At 44.4% G+C, this 17,227-nt stretch overlaps 1 protein-coding gene across 5 annotated transcripts in view; it reads right to left on the bottom strand.

The window, feature by feature from the left end:
• Nucleotides 1–7,667: 7,667 nt before the first annotated feature.
• ACP5 (acid phosphatase 5, tartrate resistant) overlaps nt 7,668–17,227 on the bottom strand; it is a 59,640-nt gene continuing 50,080 nt past the window's right edge. For all 5 annotated transcript variants that reach the window (XM_073622661.1, XM_073622659.1, XM_073622658.1 and 2 more), the window contains 3 exons: nt 16,064–16,191; nt 11,776–12,121; nt 7,668–10,372 (listed from right to left, as the gene is read on the bottom strand). In XM_073622661.1, the coding sequence (XP_073478762.1) occupies nt 10,133–10,372; nt 11,776–12,121; nt 16,064–16,191 (714 nt within the window). In that variant the 3' untranslated portion in view covers nt 7,668–10,132. The remainder of the gene's footprint in view (nt 10,373–11,775; nt 12,122–16,063; nt 16,192–17,227) is intronic.

Below are 17,227 nucleotides of genomic sequence, written 5' to 3'. Positions count from 1 at the left end.
ACGTCAATTTTTTTTTAAAATTTTGGCTGGGGTTCCCCTTAATATCCATACCAGACCCGAAGGGCCTTGTATGGAATTTAGGGGGACCCCCACATCATTTTTTTTTTTTTATTTTGGTTCGGGGTTGCCCTGTGGGGAATTCCCATGCCGTTTTTATCAATGAACTTCTATGTGTATTGTCGGCAATGCAATAGCCGCGGGTAGTTTTAAATGAGTTTTTTCCTTCCAAATGTCATTTTGCTGTCAGACTGTTCTAAACACAGGAAACATGCGCCCCTTTACAGGCATACTATAGACACCCCCCAGGTACGAAATTTAAAGGGATATTACACTTTTATTGTTTGACTTTAAGCATTAATAAAATCACTGCTCCTGAAAAAACGTCCGTTTTTAAAACTTTTTTTTGCATTGATCCATGTCCCCTGGGGCAGGACCCAGGTCCCCAAACACTTTTTATGACAATAACTTGCATATAAGCCTTTAAAATTAGCACTTTTGATTTCTCCCATAGACTTTTAAAGGGTGTTCCGCGGCATTCGAATTTGCCGCGAACACCCCAAATTGTTCGCTGTTCGGCGAACTTGCGAACAGCCAATGTTCGAGTAGAACATGAGTTCGACTCGAACTCGAAGCTCATCCCTAATCCTGATTGACATCGGAACTACCACAGGGGACATTATTAAAAATGACTAAAGGACTTGTCAAAAACCGTATCATGATTTTATTGCACTACACCGGGTGAATGGGTAGGGGGTACTATGCACCCCTTACACATTCACATTGGGGGGGGGAGCAGGATCTGGGGGCTTCCAGATTCCGATAAGCGTGCCTGCCTCCCCCCCCCCCCCCCCCACAACCACAGCCCAGGGTTATGGAGAAGAGGCCTTTGTCTCCATCAACATGGGGACAAGGTGCTTTGGGGGGGGAGCACGCCCACACACACGCACTGAGGGCATGCGGCCTGGTATTGTTTATTTTCAAGGGGGTGGACCCCACACGTTTTGTTTTTTGGTGTGGGGTTTCCACTCAAAATCCATACCAGACCGAATGGCATTGTATGGATTTTGAGGGGGGAGCCCACTCTGGTTTTTAATTTTGCAGTGAGGTTTCATCCATACCAGAACCAAAAGGAATTGTTTTGATTGATCAAAATCGGATCCTGTTCATTAAAGTCGCATGATAGTTGGATCAAAGTCACAGGCAAAATCTGATTAAAAGTCGTGCAACTTTCATGTCGCACCAGCATGAAATCGGGCCTTACAGATCCTTTAGCAAATGAAACTGTAAGCATCACATGACCTATAACAATATGGCTGTAGCATTAGCATTCTTAAGTCTAAAACGTAATTTTTACAAGGGTTGATCGTTTTTTTTTTTCCGTTCTGCTCACCTCTACCAATTAAATACATTCTAATAGCCAGAATACATTATTATTCTGGCCAATAGAATGCATTAAATACACATAAACGCATGTGCAATACACAATGTAGCACCCTCTACTTAGGTGCTAGAGGTGAGATTTTTGCGAGAGAGCAGATAAATTTAGGCAGGCCTAGCTGTTGTTGACAATCTACACTTCTGCCAATAGGCCGACATTGAAAACACTTGTATTAGATTACTTCACACTACACAATTAAAAGCTATTGAGGAAAAAAAAAAAAAAAAAATTATGCACAAGAAAGAACACAGCGAGGGTGGTTCACACTGATCACAAGATACATAGACACTCATGTGGCACCTGCACTTGCTCCAGTAGTGTATTTAGGTCTTGTGCTGCCCTAGGCCTGACTAAACTCGTGCACCCCCCTAATTTAAATATGACCCACCCCTCCCTGTCAAGGCCACACCCCTTGCTGTTTAAGACCAGCCCAGAAATTTTTGAATGGGGACACTAGTTCTGAGGGCCTGGAGGGGGGGGGGGGGGGGCAATGGAGTCCCTTAATTTGCATAGATTTCCTCTCACTTCCATACTTGCCAACTGTCCCGGATTTCCCGGGACTTGGACGCCATTCCGGAATTTCTGGTGTCCCGGGAAATGTCCCGAGAAATCCGGTTCTTCACGATTCGCCGCTGCTAGAGGTCCGCGGCCGGCGGGGCCGCCATTTTGATGAAGTTCAGGAAGACGGCTGGGGGGGGGGCTAGATGGAGCTCCTGCGTTGCTGCCCACCCTCCGCCTCGCCTACCCCCCCGCCCCTTTCCATATCAGACATGCTGTGGACACTACTAGGACACCTCTGAGGTAGGGGGGAGGAGCACCGCTGTGGGACTCCTGATGTGGGGGGGGCTCCTTTGGGGACACACACCTGATGCAAGGGGGGCTCCACTGGGAACACACGCCTGATGCGAGGGGGGCTCCACTGGGAACACACGCCTGATGCGAGGGGGAGCTCCGCCGGGGACACCTGATGCGAGGGGGAGCTCCGCCGGGGACACCTGATGCGAGGGGGAGCTCCGCCAGGGACACCTGATGCGAGGGGGAGCTCCGCCAGGGACACCTGATGCGAGGGGGAGCTCCGCCAGGGACACCTGATGCGAGGGGGAGCTCCGCCAGGGACACCTGATGCGAGGGGGAGCTCCGCCGGGGACACCTGATGCGAGGGGGAGCTCCGCCGGGGACACCTGATGCGAGGGGGGGCTCCGCCGGGGACACCTGATGCGAGGGGGGGCTCCGCCGGGGACTGCTGGTGTCAGGGGGGGGGCTCCGCTGGGGACTCCTGGTGTCAGGGGGGGGGCTCCGCTGGGGACTCCTGGTGTCAGGGGGGGGGGCTCCGCTGGGGACTCCTGGTGTCAGGGGGGGGGCTCCGCTGGGGACTCCTGGTGTCAGGGGGGGGGGCTCCGCTGGGGACATCTGATGCAAGGACGGACAGCTGGTGGCAGGCGACGTGGCTAGTGACACGCTCAGGGATCCCACTGATTCTGTATTATGGGGAGTTGAATGATTTCATTTTATATTACAATGTAACAATAGAAATAATGCACTTCAATCATCCTGACACCATAACAACCATGGTGCCGGGATGATTGAAGTGCTAACACCAGGTGTTTGGAGTATCTTTATCTGCCGATTGTTAAACTTTCTAGAATACACATATTTTTATTGTGTAGGAGCTGGGGCTGCTGTCCCGTCATTTCCCTCTCCCCCTCTCATCTCAGATTCTAACCACACCCTCTCGAGCCACGCCCATTTAAGCCACACCCACTATGTCGCGTAAACCACGCCCATTTGTCACTGCGGCGCGCGGACGTCACGCCTACAAACGAATGACCCGCCCCCTAATTATTGTACGGCTCCGCCTACAGCCACAAAAGTGTCCCACATTTTTTTTTGACAATGTTGGCAACTATGCACTTCCTGTTTGACTATGGTGCAGGAAATGAAGGGGAATCTCTGCAATGGGACAGGGATGGTAAATAAACTGACAGGGGCTATAACCCTCCCTTATTCTATCCAAAATGAAAGAAAAAAAAAAAAAAAAAAGTGTAGCCTATAGTTCTACTTTAAGCACAAATTTCTGATAATTTTATGGAGAGGACTAAGAAGATATAAGCATGCCAATGGTGCAGCAGAAAACATATAGCACAGTGAGGAAGGTTTGTGGTCTAGGATGATAGGACAGTCAAAATTAGAAGTGGCGCCCCCCACATTTGCGGAATGCCGTCCGCTTGCATACCGGAAGCAGTGTGGCCACTTTATGGGGGCGCTAGACTAATTTGCCTCTCACCCCAGTCCGCCCCATAAGACTAGCGCTACACTAACAGTGTAGCGCAAGCCGGTGGGGACTCTTTCCGTGCTGCCCCCCTGCAAAGTGCTGCCCTAGGCCTTGTCGGCCTAGGCCAGGATACAGCATTGACTTGCTTACAAGGACGTTTAAAAAAGGAACAGCTCCCCTGACCAGCCATTTGACTACAATGACTGGTCGGGAGAAGGTTAAATTAGCCATGCCCATTTTGTCGAACTGCTGCTTGATCACCCTGGTAGAGGTTTCATTGGGTCGACATATGCTTATGCTATATAGGTTGTCCCAACCCCTGCAATGGTCACTATTGCTGAACAGCGGTAGTGCGTTTGAAGGAGCCAGGTTTGTTTGCACCCCCCCAAATATTGACCACCAGCCGCCACTGCATCCAAGAGTTCTTCAGGATGGGAGGAGGGGTTTTCTCAGCTAAGCACACCCTCCAAACTGCACCCCTGAGCTAAGGGCAGACGAATTCCAAAAAGTTAAACACTACATGAATCATCATCCCCCTACTCAAGATGGCCACACCTAGACATGCGCGGGGGTGTTTTTCAAAGTGATTTCTCACCAAAATAAAGCATAGAGACATGGTTGGGTAAGTTTGCTATGAATAATAAAAATGAATTAACTAGCATTTGTGGTGCTCGGATGCAGTGTAGTTCCGTTTTAACTAACCAGATTCAAGTTGTCATTCAAGATATTTCTTTCAGACACATTGCACATGCAGTGCAATGTTAAAATGGCACAACAGTAATTCTGTCATTGCTAAAAATGTAACTGGTGTCATTGCTGTGACACTACATATATGTCAAGACATTGTTCCATTACGGCTTCCTCATCACCAATAAAGGTTCCAGTGTTTTACTGGTGGACTCTGGATGAAGTATTTTCTTCTATGATACTTCTGCATCCATAAGATCAGATGATGCTTCAATGGCACCCATTCATTGGCTTCTCTTTGGGAAGTGGCAATACATCCTTTAAAAAGAACTCCACAGTACACCCGGAGGGGGACTTGGGGGTCATCTAATATAGAACATAATTGAGCTAATTTACTATAAAAAGGTGTTGAAGCAGGCGGTAGTCACTCCATCGCCACTGTTCTACAGTGAAAGATTTACAATAGAAATAATAGCAACTGCATTTTGGAGACTATGGTGACATGATCTTAAAAAGGTTCAGTTCCTTGTTTTTGCAATAAACATGGTTGTTCTCAGTTATGTAATGGTTAGTATCATCTCTCTCTGCTGAAAACAACGTTCATTATGGAAAATAACGGCAGCTGTAATTTAGTCAACCAAGCCATAAGTCCTTCATGTTTTGGCAGGTGGGTTGAGAAATTTCAAGATACACTTACCAGTAAAGTTTTTTTTTTTTCCCCCCAGAAGTCTTTCAGGACAGCACCTCGAGAGAGATTGCTCCTCATCCTCAGGAAACACTGCTACCCCACCTTTAGCCCAATCGCTCTCAAGTCCTCCTGAGCACCTGCAGCCCGTCAGGATACACAAACCATAGATTTCTAAAAATAGAACCCTATATCCTCCAATAAGTTCTGGCTGGGTTGCGAGCGCCGTCCTGAAAGACATTACCAGTATGGAACTCTGAAATTTCCCTTGAAAGAATAAACAAGTAAACACCAACAAGGGTGGGACCATGGCTTGTAGAACCTTGAGAGCAGGTTCACACTGGGACAACTTGTCAAGCGACTTAGCCGCCTGACAAGTCGTGTTCCGTTCTGTACAATGGAAACGTTCTAATAGAAGCGACTCAAGTCACTTGGTTACTGTACTACTTTGGGGGCGACTTGCATTGACTTTTATATAGAAGTCGTTTTGCAAGTCGCTGCTGCTGCTGTAGTGTGCAGGTCGCCTGAGGCATTAGCGCTGCAAGTCGTGCTGCCTCAGTGTGAACCGGCTCTCATAGTTGGGGAGGTTAAAAAACAAAAAACAAAACAAACAACACTACAAGTCCAACCTGTGTGTGCTTTTATGTCAGTATTGCATTGTATATCCCTGTATGCTGTGGTAGTTCAGGTGCCTAATAGTTTTTTTTTTATTAAATTATCGATGCGCCCAGCTGTAACTACTCTCCTCTAGGTTATCTCATCAGTACATGTACACAGGGTCATTTACAGTCGTTTCTAGGCAGTTGAGTTTAAAGGGGTTTTTTTGGAATGCAAAAAAAAAAAAAAAAAAGGATTCAGAAGCTGAGTTTAGAGGCATTTCAAGCACTAAAACGCGGTAACGTGCATTTTTACAGATGTTTTACCAAAACCATGTAGTACAAAGGCCTGCCTGATTGCATACAAATTGAAACTCTTAAGGTTTGACCTTATATTATATGGTTTTGGTAAATCTGAAGACAAAAATCTGCAGAAAATCTAATAGTGTGTATGAAGCTTTACAGTAAAGAACCCTCTACGCAGTTTAAGGTTAAACCACTTCTCTTCTAATTTTAGTAAATGGTCACCTGTCTTTTTGAATTTCCTTTCACGGAAGAGTTTTATCCCTATTGTGGGGTCACCAGTACGGTATTTGTACATTGAAATCATATCCCCTCTCAAGAGTCTCTTCTCCAGAGAGAAGAAGTTCCGTGCTCTTAATCTTTCCTCATAACCAAGGTCCTCCAGTCCCTTTATTAGCTTTGTTGCCCTTCTCCGGACTCTCTCCAGTTCCAGCACATCTTTCCTGAGAAGGGATGCCCAGAACCGGATGCCATACTCCAGGTGTGGCCGGACCAGAGTCTTGTAAAGCATGCCGATATTCTGTTGGCTTTGTTTGCAGCAGCTTCCACTCGAAGGCTTGTTTTTCTGCCGACAACAAGTCCAATGTACAATGTTTAATAAATCCAACAAAGCTTGACCATGTTGCAGCTTTACAAATCTGGATTTGGCTAGCACCAGCCTTTTTCCCCACACAACATGGGCTGGAAGATAAAGTACCTTACCCCTCTCCTGCGGAGAAGAGGTTCCCACTGGTGCTAGCTCTCCCCGGGCCTTGGAGCCTCCCCTACTCATCATGGAGGAGACTGGGGTGGTGCAAGGGGTAAAAAAAAAAAAAAAAAAAAAAAAAACAGCAATACTAGAGAGCAAACAGCTCTCAGGACAGCATCCCAAGGAAGCCTCCTCCTCCTGGTTCCTCAGCAGTGCCTCCTTCCAGGACAGAGGAAACAGAACTGAGGGAGGTGGGGTGATGCCAGTGTTTCCTGGGAATGAGGAGCAGCAATCTCTGTCAAGGTGCTGTCCTTAAAGACGCTTTAGGGAAAGAGGACAATTTATACTTTGGGTATCTGCAAAATTGTTTCAGACATTTCTGGTTCTGCCCCCTCTGCAAACATTACATCATCAGGTAAGAGTCTCTCATCATGGCAGAAAAGATGTGGGAAGAATTCTTCACTCAGTGCACTTATAGTAACAGTCTTTCTAAAACCTCATATCAGTGTTGGGTTGATAGACATTTTGATAATTACAGCTAGTAACATGCAATGTTGGATCTACACACAAAATAGTACTAGCACCCAGCTATGATTACGGCCTAGAGATCTGAAACATGGATTTCACCCCTTTTCATATCAATAAATGGACTTTAGTCTGTGTACTTACTGTGTTGCCAACTTTCTTTTATTGGAATTTTGAGGCTGAGCTTGCAGGAGCTACAAACCAGAGCACTGGGGATTGTAGCCAGCTCATTTTTTCTTCTCACCTTAGCATGGATTGGCAAATAGGAAAGCCTGGATTATCTGAGGACATGGTCACTTTGTCCTTGTCTGGACAAAGAACAGTGACCATGGCTTTTACCCCATGTAAAAGGTATACAGCGCCAACATGGTTGCAACATGCTATCCTCAAACCAAGCATGTGGCATGAGTTTTAAAACGCAGATGTCCTTAAATTCTTTACTGCATTGCCTAATCAACAAAATGAACTGATCATTTACAGACATACATTTTAATAAATTTTTCAGACGTTTATTACACAAAATCTATAAAACACCATTTAAAAAAACAGAAGCCATCAGTGCTTTGAAAACACACCAAAATCACTAGATTTGCCATTTGAATAATCCTTAAAATTTGTTCTGAAATTGGCACTTAGGAAAAAATGAACATTAAAAGTATTGCTATAATATAAAGGCAAACTTTTTTGTTATTGTTTTGGGTAGAGTAGGGAGGGATTAGAACCCCTCTTGCTGGCTTGTTTCCTTGTTAGAGAGATTCACCCTCCCTAATGTTCTTGTTTAACGTTAGCGATGAGAGTGAAAGAAGGAATATCCCAAATTTTGGGTTGCCACCAGACCGGTAAGAGAGCAAATCTTCCAACAGGAACACTAGTTCTGGTGGCAACCAGGGATTCACTCACTTTGGAAGGATTTGCTCCCACTTCCTGTTTTGGCTATGGGACTGGAAGTTGAAAAACCTGACAGGTGTTATACTCTTCCCTTACCTCTACACAAAATGAATAGAAAAGGTTTTGTCTTATAGTTCTACTTCAAAGTAGAACTATAGGCAACACATTTCCGCCCCCCCATTTTATTCTGGATAAGGCAAGGGAGGGTTATAACCCCTGTCAGATTTATTTTCACCAGCAGCGTTCCTGTGCTAGTGTCCCCATTGGAAGATTTCTCCTCTACCACTTTTCTGGGGACAACCCAAAATTTGGGATCCTTTTACTTTTAATGATAATGGTAAACAGGACAAATAGAAAGGGTAGATCTCCTTAATAGGGCACAGACAGCAATAAAAACTGACAAGCATTCTAATCCCTCTCCATTCTATCCAAAACTAAAAAAAAAAAAGTTTGGCCTTTATATTTCAATCAGATTTAAAGTATAACTAATCCTAAAATTTGAAAGTCTAATTTTTAAAAAGATATCTATTGCCTGAAGGTCGTGGAGGTAGACTTGTATGGGTCAGATGAACAGAAAATGCAGCTTTTGTATAAATTGTAACCAGTGACATAACTCAAGTATGGTGGTCTAATGCCCAGTAAGGCCACAGGTTCCAGATGAGCCACTTGGCTACTTTGTTCTGTTGGATGACAGCTCATTTACTAAAATAGTAGTCAACACAGCATTGAGTCACTGTCTACTTTAAAACCCAATCTGCAAGGATACAGTTATGGGGGCTGCCATTGCTGACTTTTAGTACACATATAAAATACAGAACTTCTGATGCTCATTTACAGCATGCTTGCTCTAGGTTTGTGACACACAAGGGTTGAAGCCAGACAACTAACATTTTCAGAAATAGGCCATCAATGGCAACCCACATACTTCTCTTATAACAGGAGAGTGCTGAGAGGAGGAAGGTAGCATCCGTACCTGGTCTCTCCAGTTTATTGGAGCTTTGTTTAGGTCAAAAACTTTACAAAAAGTAAAAGTTAATGGAGACTTACCACTTGTTTACCACCATGTTATTCTACAGCAAGCAATGCTGGTGTTCCTCCTGCATCACAGAACATTAAGAGTAGGTGGTAACTAATGTCCCATAAATCTAACGTTCATTGTAATATACAAATAGGACATGGCCTAACATCCTAAGGCACTTTTCAAGAATGCTACAGGAAGAAGATAGGATATAGTACATGGCTCCAAAGCATGCCTGACCAAGGTCTCCAGCTGCTCAAGTTTTCACGCAATTTTCAGTACATTTGAATTGTTCAATACAAACATACAATCTCAAAGGCCAAGTTCACCTTGTACAGAAACCGGCCCATGCAGATAATAATCCCCAGGAGTTTAAAATGCATTGTGCCGTTTGTGAAAATATGATTTAATGCAAATGCCATACTTGTAGGCCTTTTCTGAAAGCTGGCTGAAATACTCCCAAAGGGCCCACCAATCCTGCTTTATTCCTAGGACATGGGCTACAAGCAAATGGCCACTAAACCTTCTTCTTTGAGGACAACTAAAAGGAAATAATCTCTTTAGTTGCCCTTAAAGAAGGTTGCTTGGTGGCCATTTCTTGTAGTCCACCGCTACTGCAGTGTGAGAATCAGGGTGGGCATGTACAACTGGAGAGTCTTTGGGGTGACAGAAAAGAATGCATGCACAGTTTTCGATACAGATAGCATGCTGTGGATGAGTGCCCAATGTCTGATATACCTGGAAAAAAACAGGATGTAGGAATATAAACATTGGCAGTATTTCAGCTAGGCTTCATGAGTGACAGACAAGGCCTACAAGTATGGCATATTTATCTGCAGTGTATTGTAAACCACTGGGGCCCCAGGTCTGCATTGGCTAGTTTATGAAAACATTTGCCTTTAAAAACATGTGATCTGTAATATTTGAAGGAAGAACCTCCAAGGATTTCACAGTAATACGGAGACACACAGAAGCAACTGATCCAAATAGAATGCCCATTCTTTAAACAAGGTTTCTCTACAGCAGCTAGGGTTACAGCTGTCGTGGATGGAGGGTGGTTTGGAAAAGACTTTTGCCTCCAGACTGTATGTAGGTGATGTCCATTTTTTTAGCAGTAATCTTTATGTAGGCAAAGCTTCCCATAGGTTCCCCTTCGCCCAGGAAAAAACGCAAGTAGCCCATGGGAACGGCAGCCTCGTGCTTCCGTGAATTTTCCATGAAATTTCCAGCTCCACTCAGCACATATCCAATACCGCTGTCATCCTGCAGATACTGAAGCACAAGCATAAAAAACAGATATGGTGAAAGTGTTTTGGTGACTTGGTCTTTTTAAAAGATCCTCTCTGGGATCAGTGTAACCTTGCGCCCATCCCCATCTCCATGATTGCAGCAAAATAAATTAAAAAAAAAAAAAAAAAAAAAAGGATTCTAAATCCCGGTTTTTACTTACCTTACCCCTCAGTCATGTGTCTATGTACTTCCGTCTTGGGGTCAGTGTTTTGGTGCCCACATCACTGCATGCATGACATATATACTTCCTGTTGGATGGCCGCTGACAGAGACCCCTCATTGAAGAGAAGAGGACCCACGTCATCATAGGGGGCTGGTGGTCTTGGAGCACCACCGTGGCACTGGATTAGTGGTCCCTTGCACTAGACTAGCTGGCGGTATGGGGGACTTGGACGAGTATTGCTGGCTTCACATAAGGGGGCAACAAAAAGATTGTTCTTGGGCAATTACAGGTAGGTAGGTAGCAGAAATTCAGATTAAAATTTACTTGGCCATTCTAAAGCTACATGAGCACAGGCAGTTTGCCCCCCTTGGCCTCAAATATCAGCATTTACGGCACCTGGGAAGCACAGGTGCAGGGTCTAGCTCCGCTACCACTAGAGTGATAGCTGTACGCACATGCAGAGTTCCTGTGTTTGGGAAATACACCCCTTAACACATACAGCCCTAAATGCGACAAATTTTGACAGACTGCTGGCATCAGGTCTGATCGCTGCACCTGTGTCTCCCCAGGCCCCTGAAACCACGGGGATTTGATCCTGAAGGGCCAAACCGCTCGTGTTCATGAGGCCTAACAAGGAGTTCCAATTTTGCTCTGTTTCTGGTTGTGACCCAATCTCTCAGCAGCTGCAAAGTGCAATGGGTCTTCAAAGTAATGAAAGATGATGTTGACACCCACAAAGCAAAGATACAGCAAAACGTGTCACCTGATGCCTGGTTTATAGGCTATGGGAGCGCTTTGTTATGGTGGACAGATTTATACAGAGAACAAAACCCATTCTACCCAATTTGCCTAAATTTTGAAGCCAAACTAAAATGTGTCAATTCTGGTAGTTAAGAGATCTGTTCAATGTTAGGTTATCATTCTTGGGAATGTAGAGGTATGTACAGACCAAGGAAATCAATCAGAATATTTATATTGTAAAGTGACGCGCAAACTGTTGGTACTATATAAATCCTGAATAATAATAAAAATATTGGCTTGTGAAAGCATAACCATGCATGGCAATATCAGCCAAGTACAACCTGCTAAGGTCTTTTGCACCAAATAAGGTACTAGATACATTTTTTGATTGAAACTTTTACATCAAATCACAGATTTTGTATGGGGATTCTATTTTGACTGGCGTTCATCTTTAAGATTTCACACACCAGTTTACCCTTACCTGCATGTTATGGTCATGTCCACTTAGATAAGCTGTCACTTTGTATTTCTTAAGCAGGGGCTCCACATGGTGCAGAAGGCAGTGGGTAGGGCCATGTTCAGCGATGGACCACACCGGGTAATGTCCCACCACCAGCACGTAGTCATCCTTGGCAGTTTCCAGTTTCTTTATTAGCCAGTCAAGCTGTATATTGGCCATCTTTGGGTTTGCGGCAACCATTGGTTGATCCTCATGGAAGTCATCAGAGTTGCCACACAAGACTATGGTGTCCAGCATAAGGAGACGCACCGACGCATTGGTGTCCGGAATCTTGAAGGACAGGTCATAGTACAAGTCTGGGAATTTCCTGCACAGAGAAAAGAAATAAGTCAATTAATGTATTCTTAGTGCTCCCTCCAGAAACTGAAGAAATGAATGCATTTACTGTACAGTGGGTACTGGGGAGTGCTTTTCATTGCAGAATATGGGGCTCCCTTTTCATACAGTCAGACTGATATCAGACTTCACTAATAGGAAGATAAACATACCACAATCTACAATATGCAAAAAAAAGTGCAAAATTGTCAATCCAGAAAAATGTACCAATATCTGTGCCCACGAACCAACTAATTTAGTGAAAATGAATAAAAAAGTAATGTTGATTAAAAGGTAATTGGTGAGTGCGGGATTGTGCCGCCTGCCATCTTCACTGTACAAAACTAACCGGAGTCATTGTACAAATATGGAACACAGGCGTTTCCATTACTAGAAATTTGATGGCCCCTGACATACTAAAGCACCCGCTAGAAGTGCATTTGAGGGACAACCAAGGGGGATATTTAGGAAGAAGTGAACAATATGATTCTCCCATGGGCGATACAAGGTGTTGCCATTTTTTGGGAGCGGTTTACGATTGTGAGCATGTGAAGATTCCAGGATACCTTGATGTTGCTTGCACCATGAGCGCTTTAGGACCATTCATTAATTGGTTGTCATATATATTTGGTAAGGCACATCTGTATACACTGAGGTGATTGCGGAGGTGTTCTTTCTTTCTCCACTGGTGGAAGACTACTGGTTGAGTGTCACTATATGCTTCCATCTTCCACTGCCATTATTTACTGAACTTTTTCTTTTACAAAAATATATTTTAAACATGTAATCCAACATTATCAGGTCAGCAATTAGATTGTTACATTATGAAATAGGCAAACATAAGATAAACAAATATAGCAAAACAAAAATAAAGAACAGTAAAAAGGAGACATAAGCAGTAAGATTATGCAGGTGTCAAGCGTAGTGCCCATAGAACAAAAAAAAAAAAAAAAAAATTAATAAGAGTACATACATACATACATACATAGCAAGGTCTCTGGCCTCATTCAGTCTAATGAGAACCTCCAGGGCCAGAGACAGCTGACATCCTGCTGTATATGATGGGTTGTGAGGCATAGTGGGTGCAAGGTGGATAAAGTCATTGGGCGCCAGACGCTTCTTGAATGCAAAAGAAAGATTAATTTCTCTTACAATCTTATGCGGGAAAGAGGGTTAGGGCCAGGACACCCTTGGGTAGTTGCAAGTTCAATTAGCAGACTCAGACTTCAATAGGACAACAGCCATGCAGGGAAAGGACTCCAGCAAGAAGCCACATCTGCACGTGCAGGAATGCTGTCTCCTATGGCAACAGCCTTTAACAGTTCCTAACACAAAATGTAACAGTTCTTTCACCTTCACTACAACTTCTCCTTGTAGTTCTTCCGCACACGGAGCTCCCGGTCTCTCACTAAACTCTGAATCACCGAGTCTGAATTCCTTGAGCTCCTCTAATCTTCACGGTGGCATCTTCCTCAAGCATCACCCTCACTTCTCTGCTGGGTCCCTAGCTTGGCACTCCAGATACTTCTCAAGCTTCACCCCACTGGCCCGCTTGGTCCCTGGCTTGACACACAATTCTGCTCTGCAAGAGTCACCTCCGCTGGCTGGGTCCCTGCCTGAAGTTTCCCGATTCTCCACCGTGCCGTTCAGTGAGAATACTGCTCTGGTACTTGCTTCAGTTACTCACTGTGGTCCCTGGTAATAAGACGATTGGCCCCTTAGTGGCGACAGCTTCCCTTCTACCTCCGACCGACAGGTTCTCCAGCCGGCACAACAGTCACTTCTGGTTGGACTGCAAGCCGCAATCCTAACCCTGCGCTGCTCTCTTGCTTCTGGATAGGCCCTTACATAGCCTACAAAAAAGTGGCCACTGCCCCCACCTATGACTGGTCTTTGTAGCAAGGAGCACTGGAATGGCAACAGATGTCAAACAAATATAAAAGGGATTTCCAAGTTTAAAACTTGAAAACCAGCCAGCGACCAACCGAATTGGCCTGTCTAACAATATGCGTTAAGAACAGGGGTTTAGTTACACACATTTGCAAATACATGCGTAAGCTGCAGGCCCCGCCAAGGCATTTGTTTGCCTCACATAGCCTAGCAGCCAGACGCCCCCGGGATAGGCCTATCCCGGGGGCGTCTAAATAAAAAACACCCCTGCCCATTGGCTGAGATACCCCGACCTTGGGTTGCCCTTCTCATATCTAGTACCACCAAGTACCCGGCTACCTAGTGGTAGAAGAGAAAAGTGCAACAAGGCCAAACTTAGGGAGAAATCAATGGATCCCCAACAATCAACCAGGATAACTACTCCTGGCAAGTAAATATGTGAGAAGCATCCCTGCCTAAACTCCAGGGTACTACATCTAGAACCCAGCAAATCTAAACAAAATGTTTGTAATCAAGAGTCTCCCTATTGGGGAGGATGTAATCTAAAAATGTAAAATAAATTAAAACAAATGTAGAGAAAACATAATATTATAGGTAGAACCATCCCGACCAGGGCATTACCCAGCGGCCTGATATCCTTTATGCATTAAATCCATATGTCTAACAGACAAAAGAGAAGGGAAAAAAAAAAAAAAAAAAAAAAGAAGAAGAAGGCCTAGTAGAAGAAGAGAGCAGAAGGATAAAGAAAGGGGGGGGGGGGGGGGTAGGGGGAGAGTACACAGGGTGTGCGCCGGGGAGCGTTAAATCGAGAGAAGCGTATTGTCAAACCTAGTTTTGTTGCAGTAAAGAGATGTTGTGACAATTGGCGTTCCGGGCGTAGCAGTTCAACAATTGGTTTGCCAAGAAGGGCTTCATAGGGGTCAGTTTTAAGGTTAAACATGAAAGAAGTTACAAAGAAGGTTACGGACTGACCCATAACCTGCACACCCTCGGACATGACCACCAAACATGTGCCATGGAGCCTACTTGTGAACATCCCTGAAAACAGAGAGGAGAGCAAGCTGGGATAAAATGAGCCAATCTAGCCGCATTTCCTGGACTTTTTCACTTCGATTTGCAGAAAATATCGACACTTCTAATCAGGCCCCCCCCCAGACAATAGGTAGTAGGGAAGTCCCTTTCTAAGAGACTATAGAACCATAGAACCAAGAACCAATGGTGGTACTAAGTATTTTGTATGGAATTTGTTAAGAAAAGCAGTAAAATAGATCCTATGCAACCAACAAACATAGATCCCTCCAGCAACAAAGGACCACCCATAACAAAATACCCCCTCTTCCAGCAAAAACAGACCTCTGCAGCCAGCATCAACAGACTCTCCAGCAGCAGCCATAGACACCCCCCAGCAACAATGGACCACCTGCATCAAAATACTCCTGCCTCCAGCAACCATAGACCCCCCAGAAGCAACAGATCTCACTGCAGCCAGCATCAATGAATACCTCCCTCAACAGTAGACCTCCCCTAGCAACAATAAACCCCCCCCTGAAAAAAAAAAAAATAGATCGCCTCCAACAACATCAGATCCCCCCAACAGCTAGAATCCATAGACCCTGCACTCCTTGCCATTACATACATTCAGTGCTGGAGGTGCCAGAACTGCATTCGCCCATGTTCCTGCTGAAAAAAAAATCCTGTTAATTATTATCACTTTTTCATTCATTAATTTTAATATACGAGTCGGTTCGTGGGCACAGATATTGACAATACACTTTTGATCGACAATCATATTTAGCGCTGCGCTTTATTGTATAGCTGTTTTCGGTTATCATAATCCTTAGTGCTGGCTGCTTTTCTTTTTTGTTGCATCCAAGCGCAGAATTTAAATTTATCTATTAGTTTCACAGTCTACAATAACCTCATCCTTGCATCTCTCTCTCTCTATATATATATATATATATATATATATATATATATATATATATATATATATATATATATATATAATCTCCACCCAGAAACTGCATCATACGGTGGGCCATACCAGCGAGAAGATATTTTGGAGTACTCTATCTGAGCAGTGACGTTCCCATAGTGGTCGTGGTTTCCAGCAACAATATACCAGGGGACCTTGCGTAGGGACTCTGCAAGAAACACCGACTCAAATGTTGACTGAAAATAAATAAAAGAAAAAAGAAGAACATAGGGAGTTAAGAGCCCAATTGGACAAAACAAACAATGCAATGAACACTATGTAGACCATTTTAATCGGGAGGCATTTTGTATATAGAATCAGGACTAATGTGGAGACACCAATTCCCATGCCACAGCTTCTACTTAATAGGAAGTGGTACATAACCAAGACATGTTCTAAATACTAATTTATCAGGAAAAGAACGACTAATTTTAATGGCACGTTTATTTTAACAGCGAGAGACAGAACAAAAAACATATTCAGAAAAACGCATTTCAAAAACTTGGTTTGCCTTTTAATCCCCATCAATCAGCAAGATTTCTGGCTCCCAGGTGTCTTCTATAGTGTTAACAAGCTGAGATTAGGAGCACTCCTAAAGAGGGAGTCCCTCATCTTCGGTAAGGGAATCAGGAAATGAAGCCTTGTGGCTTCACTTCCCGGTTCCTTACTGCACATGCGCGAGTCGCGCTGCGCAATCCGAACAGTACCTGCTGTCTCTGGGACCCGTGTGTGTCCCAGCAGACAGCGCGGGGGGACGGGAAGTGGCGTAGACTCCCGTGGGAGTTTATGCCCGGAAGTGGGTGCAAATACCTGTCTTAGACAGGTATCTGCACCCCCCTCCCCTCTGAAAGGTGCCAAATGTGACACCGGAGGGGGGGGTTCAATTTTTCTGTGAACCTCCTCTTTAAGGCTGGGTTCACACTTTCTTTGCTTGCGGCTCACGGCAGGGGTCTTATGCGTCCCCTGTTCTCGGTTTCAGGGACGAATTTTTGCCTGAATTCAGTGCTGAAACTGAGCCAAAGACGCACAGGACTCCTGCGCAAGCCTCTCCGCAGCCGAAATGGAGATACAGTGCCTTGAAAAAAAGTATTTATACCTCCTAAAATTTTCCACATTTTGTCATGTTACAACCAAAAAGTAAATGTATTTTATTGGTATTTTATGTGGTAGACCAACACAAAGTGGCACATAATTGTGAAGTGGAAGGAAAATGATAAAATGGTTTTCAACATT

The sequence above is a fragment of the Aquarana catesbeiana genome, linkage group LG03 (genome assembly GCF_042186555.1).
Source record: "Aquarana catesbeiana isolate 2022-GZ linkage group LG03, ASM4218655v1, whole genome shotgun sequence".
In the NCBI taxonomy this organism is placed as follows: domain Eukaryota; kingdom Metazoa; phylum Chordata; class Amphibia; order Anura; family Ranidae; genus Aquarana; species Aquarana catesbeiana.
This window is presented reverse-complemented; position numbering and strand designations above follow the sequence as displayed.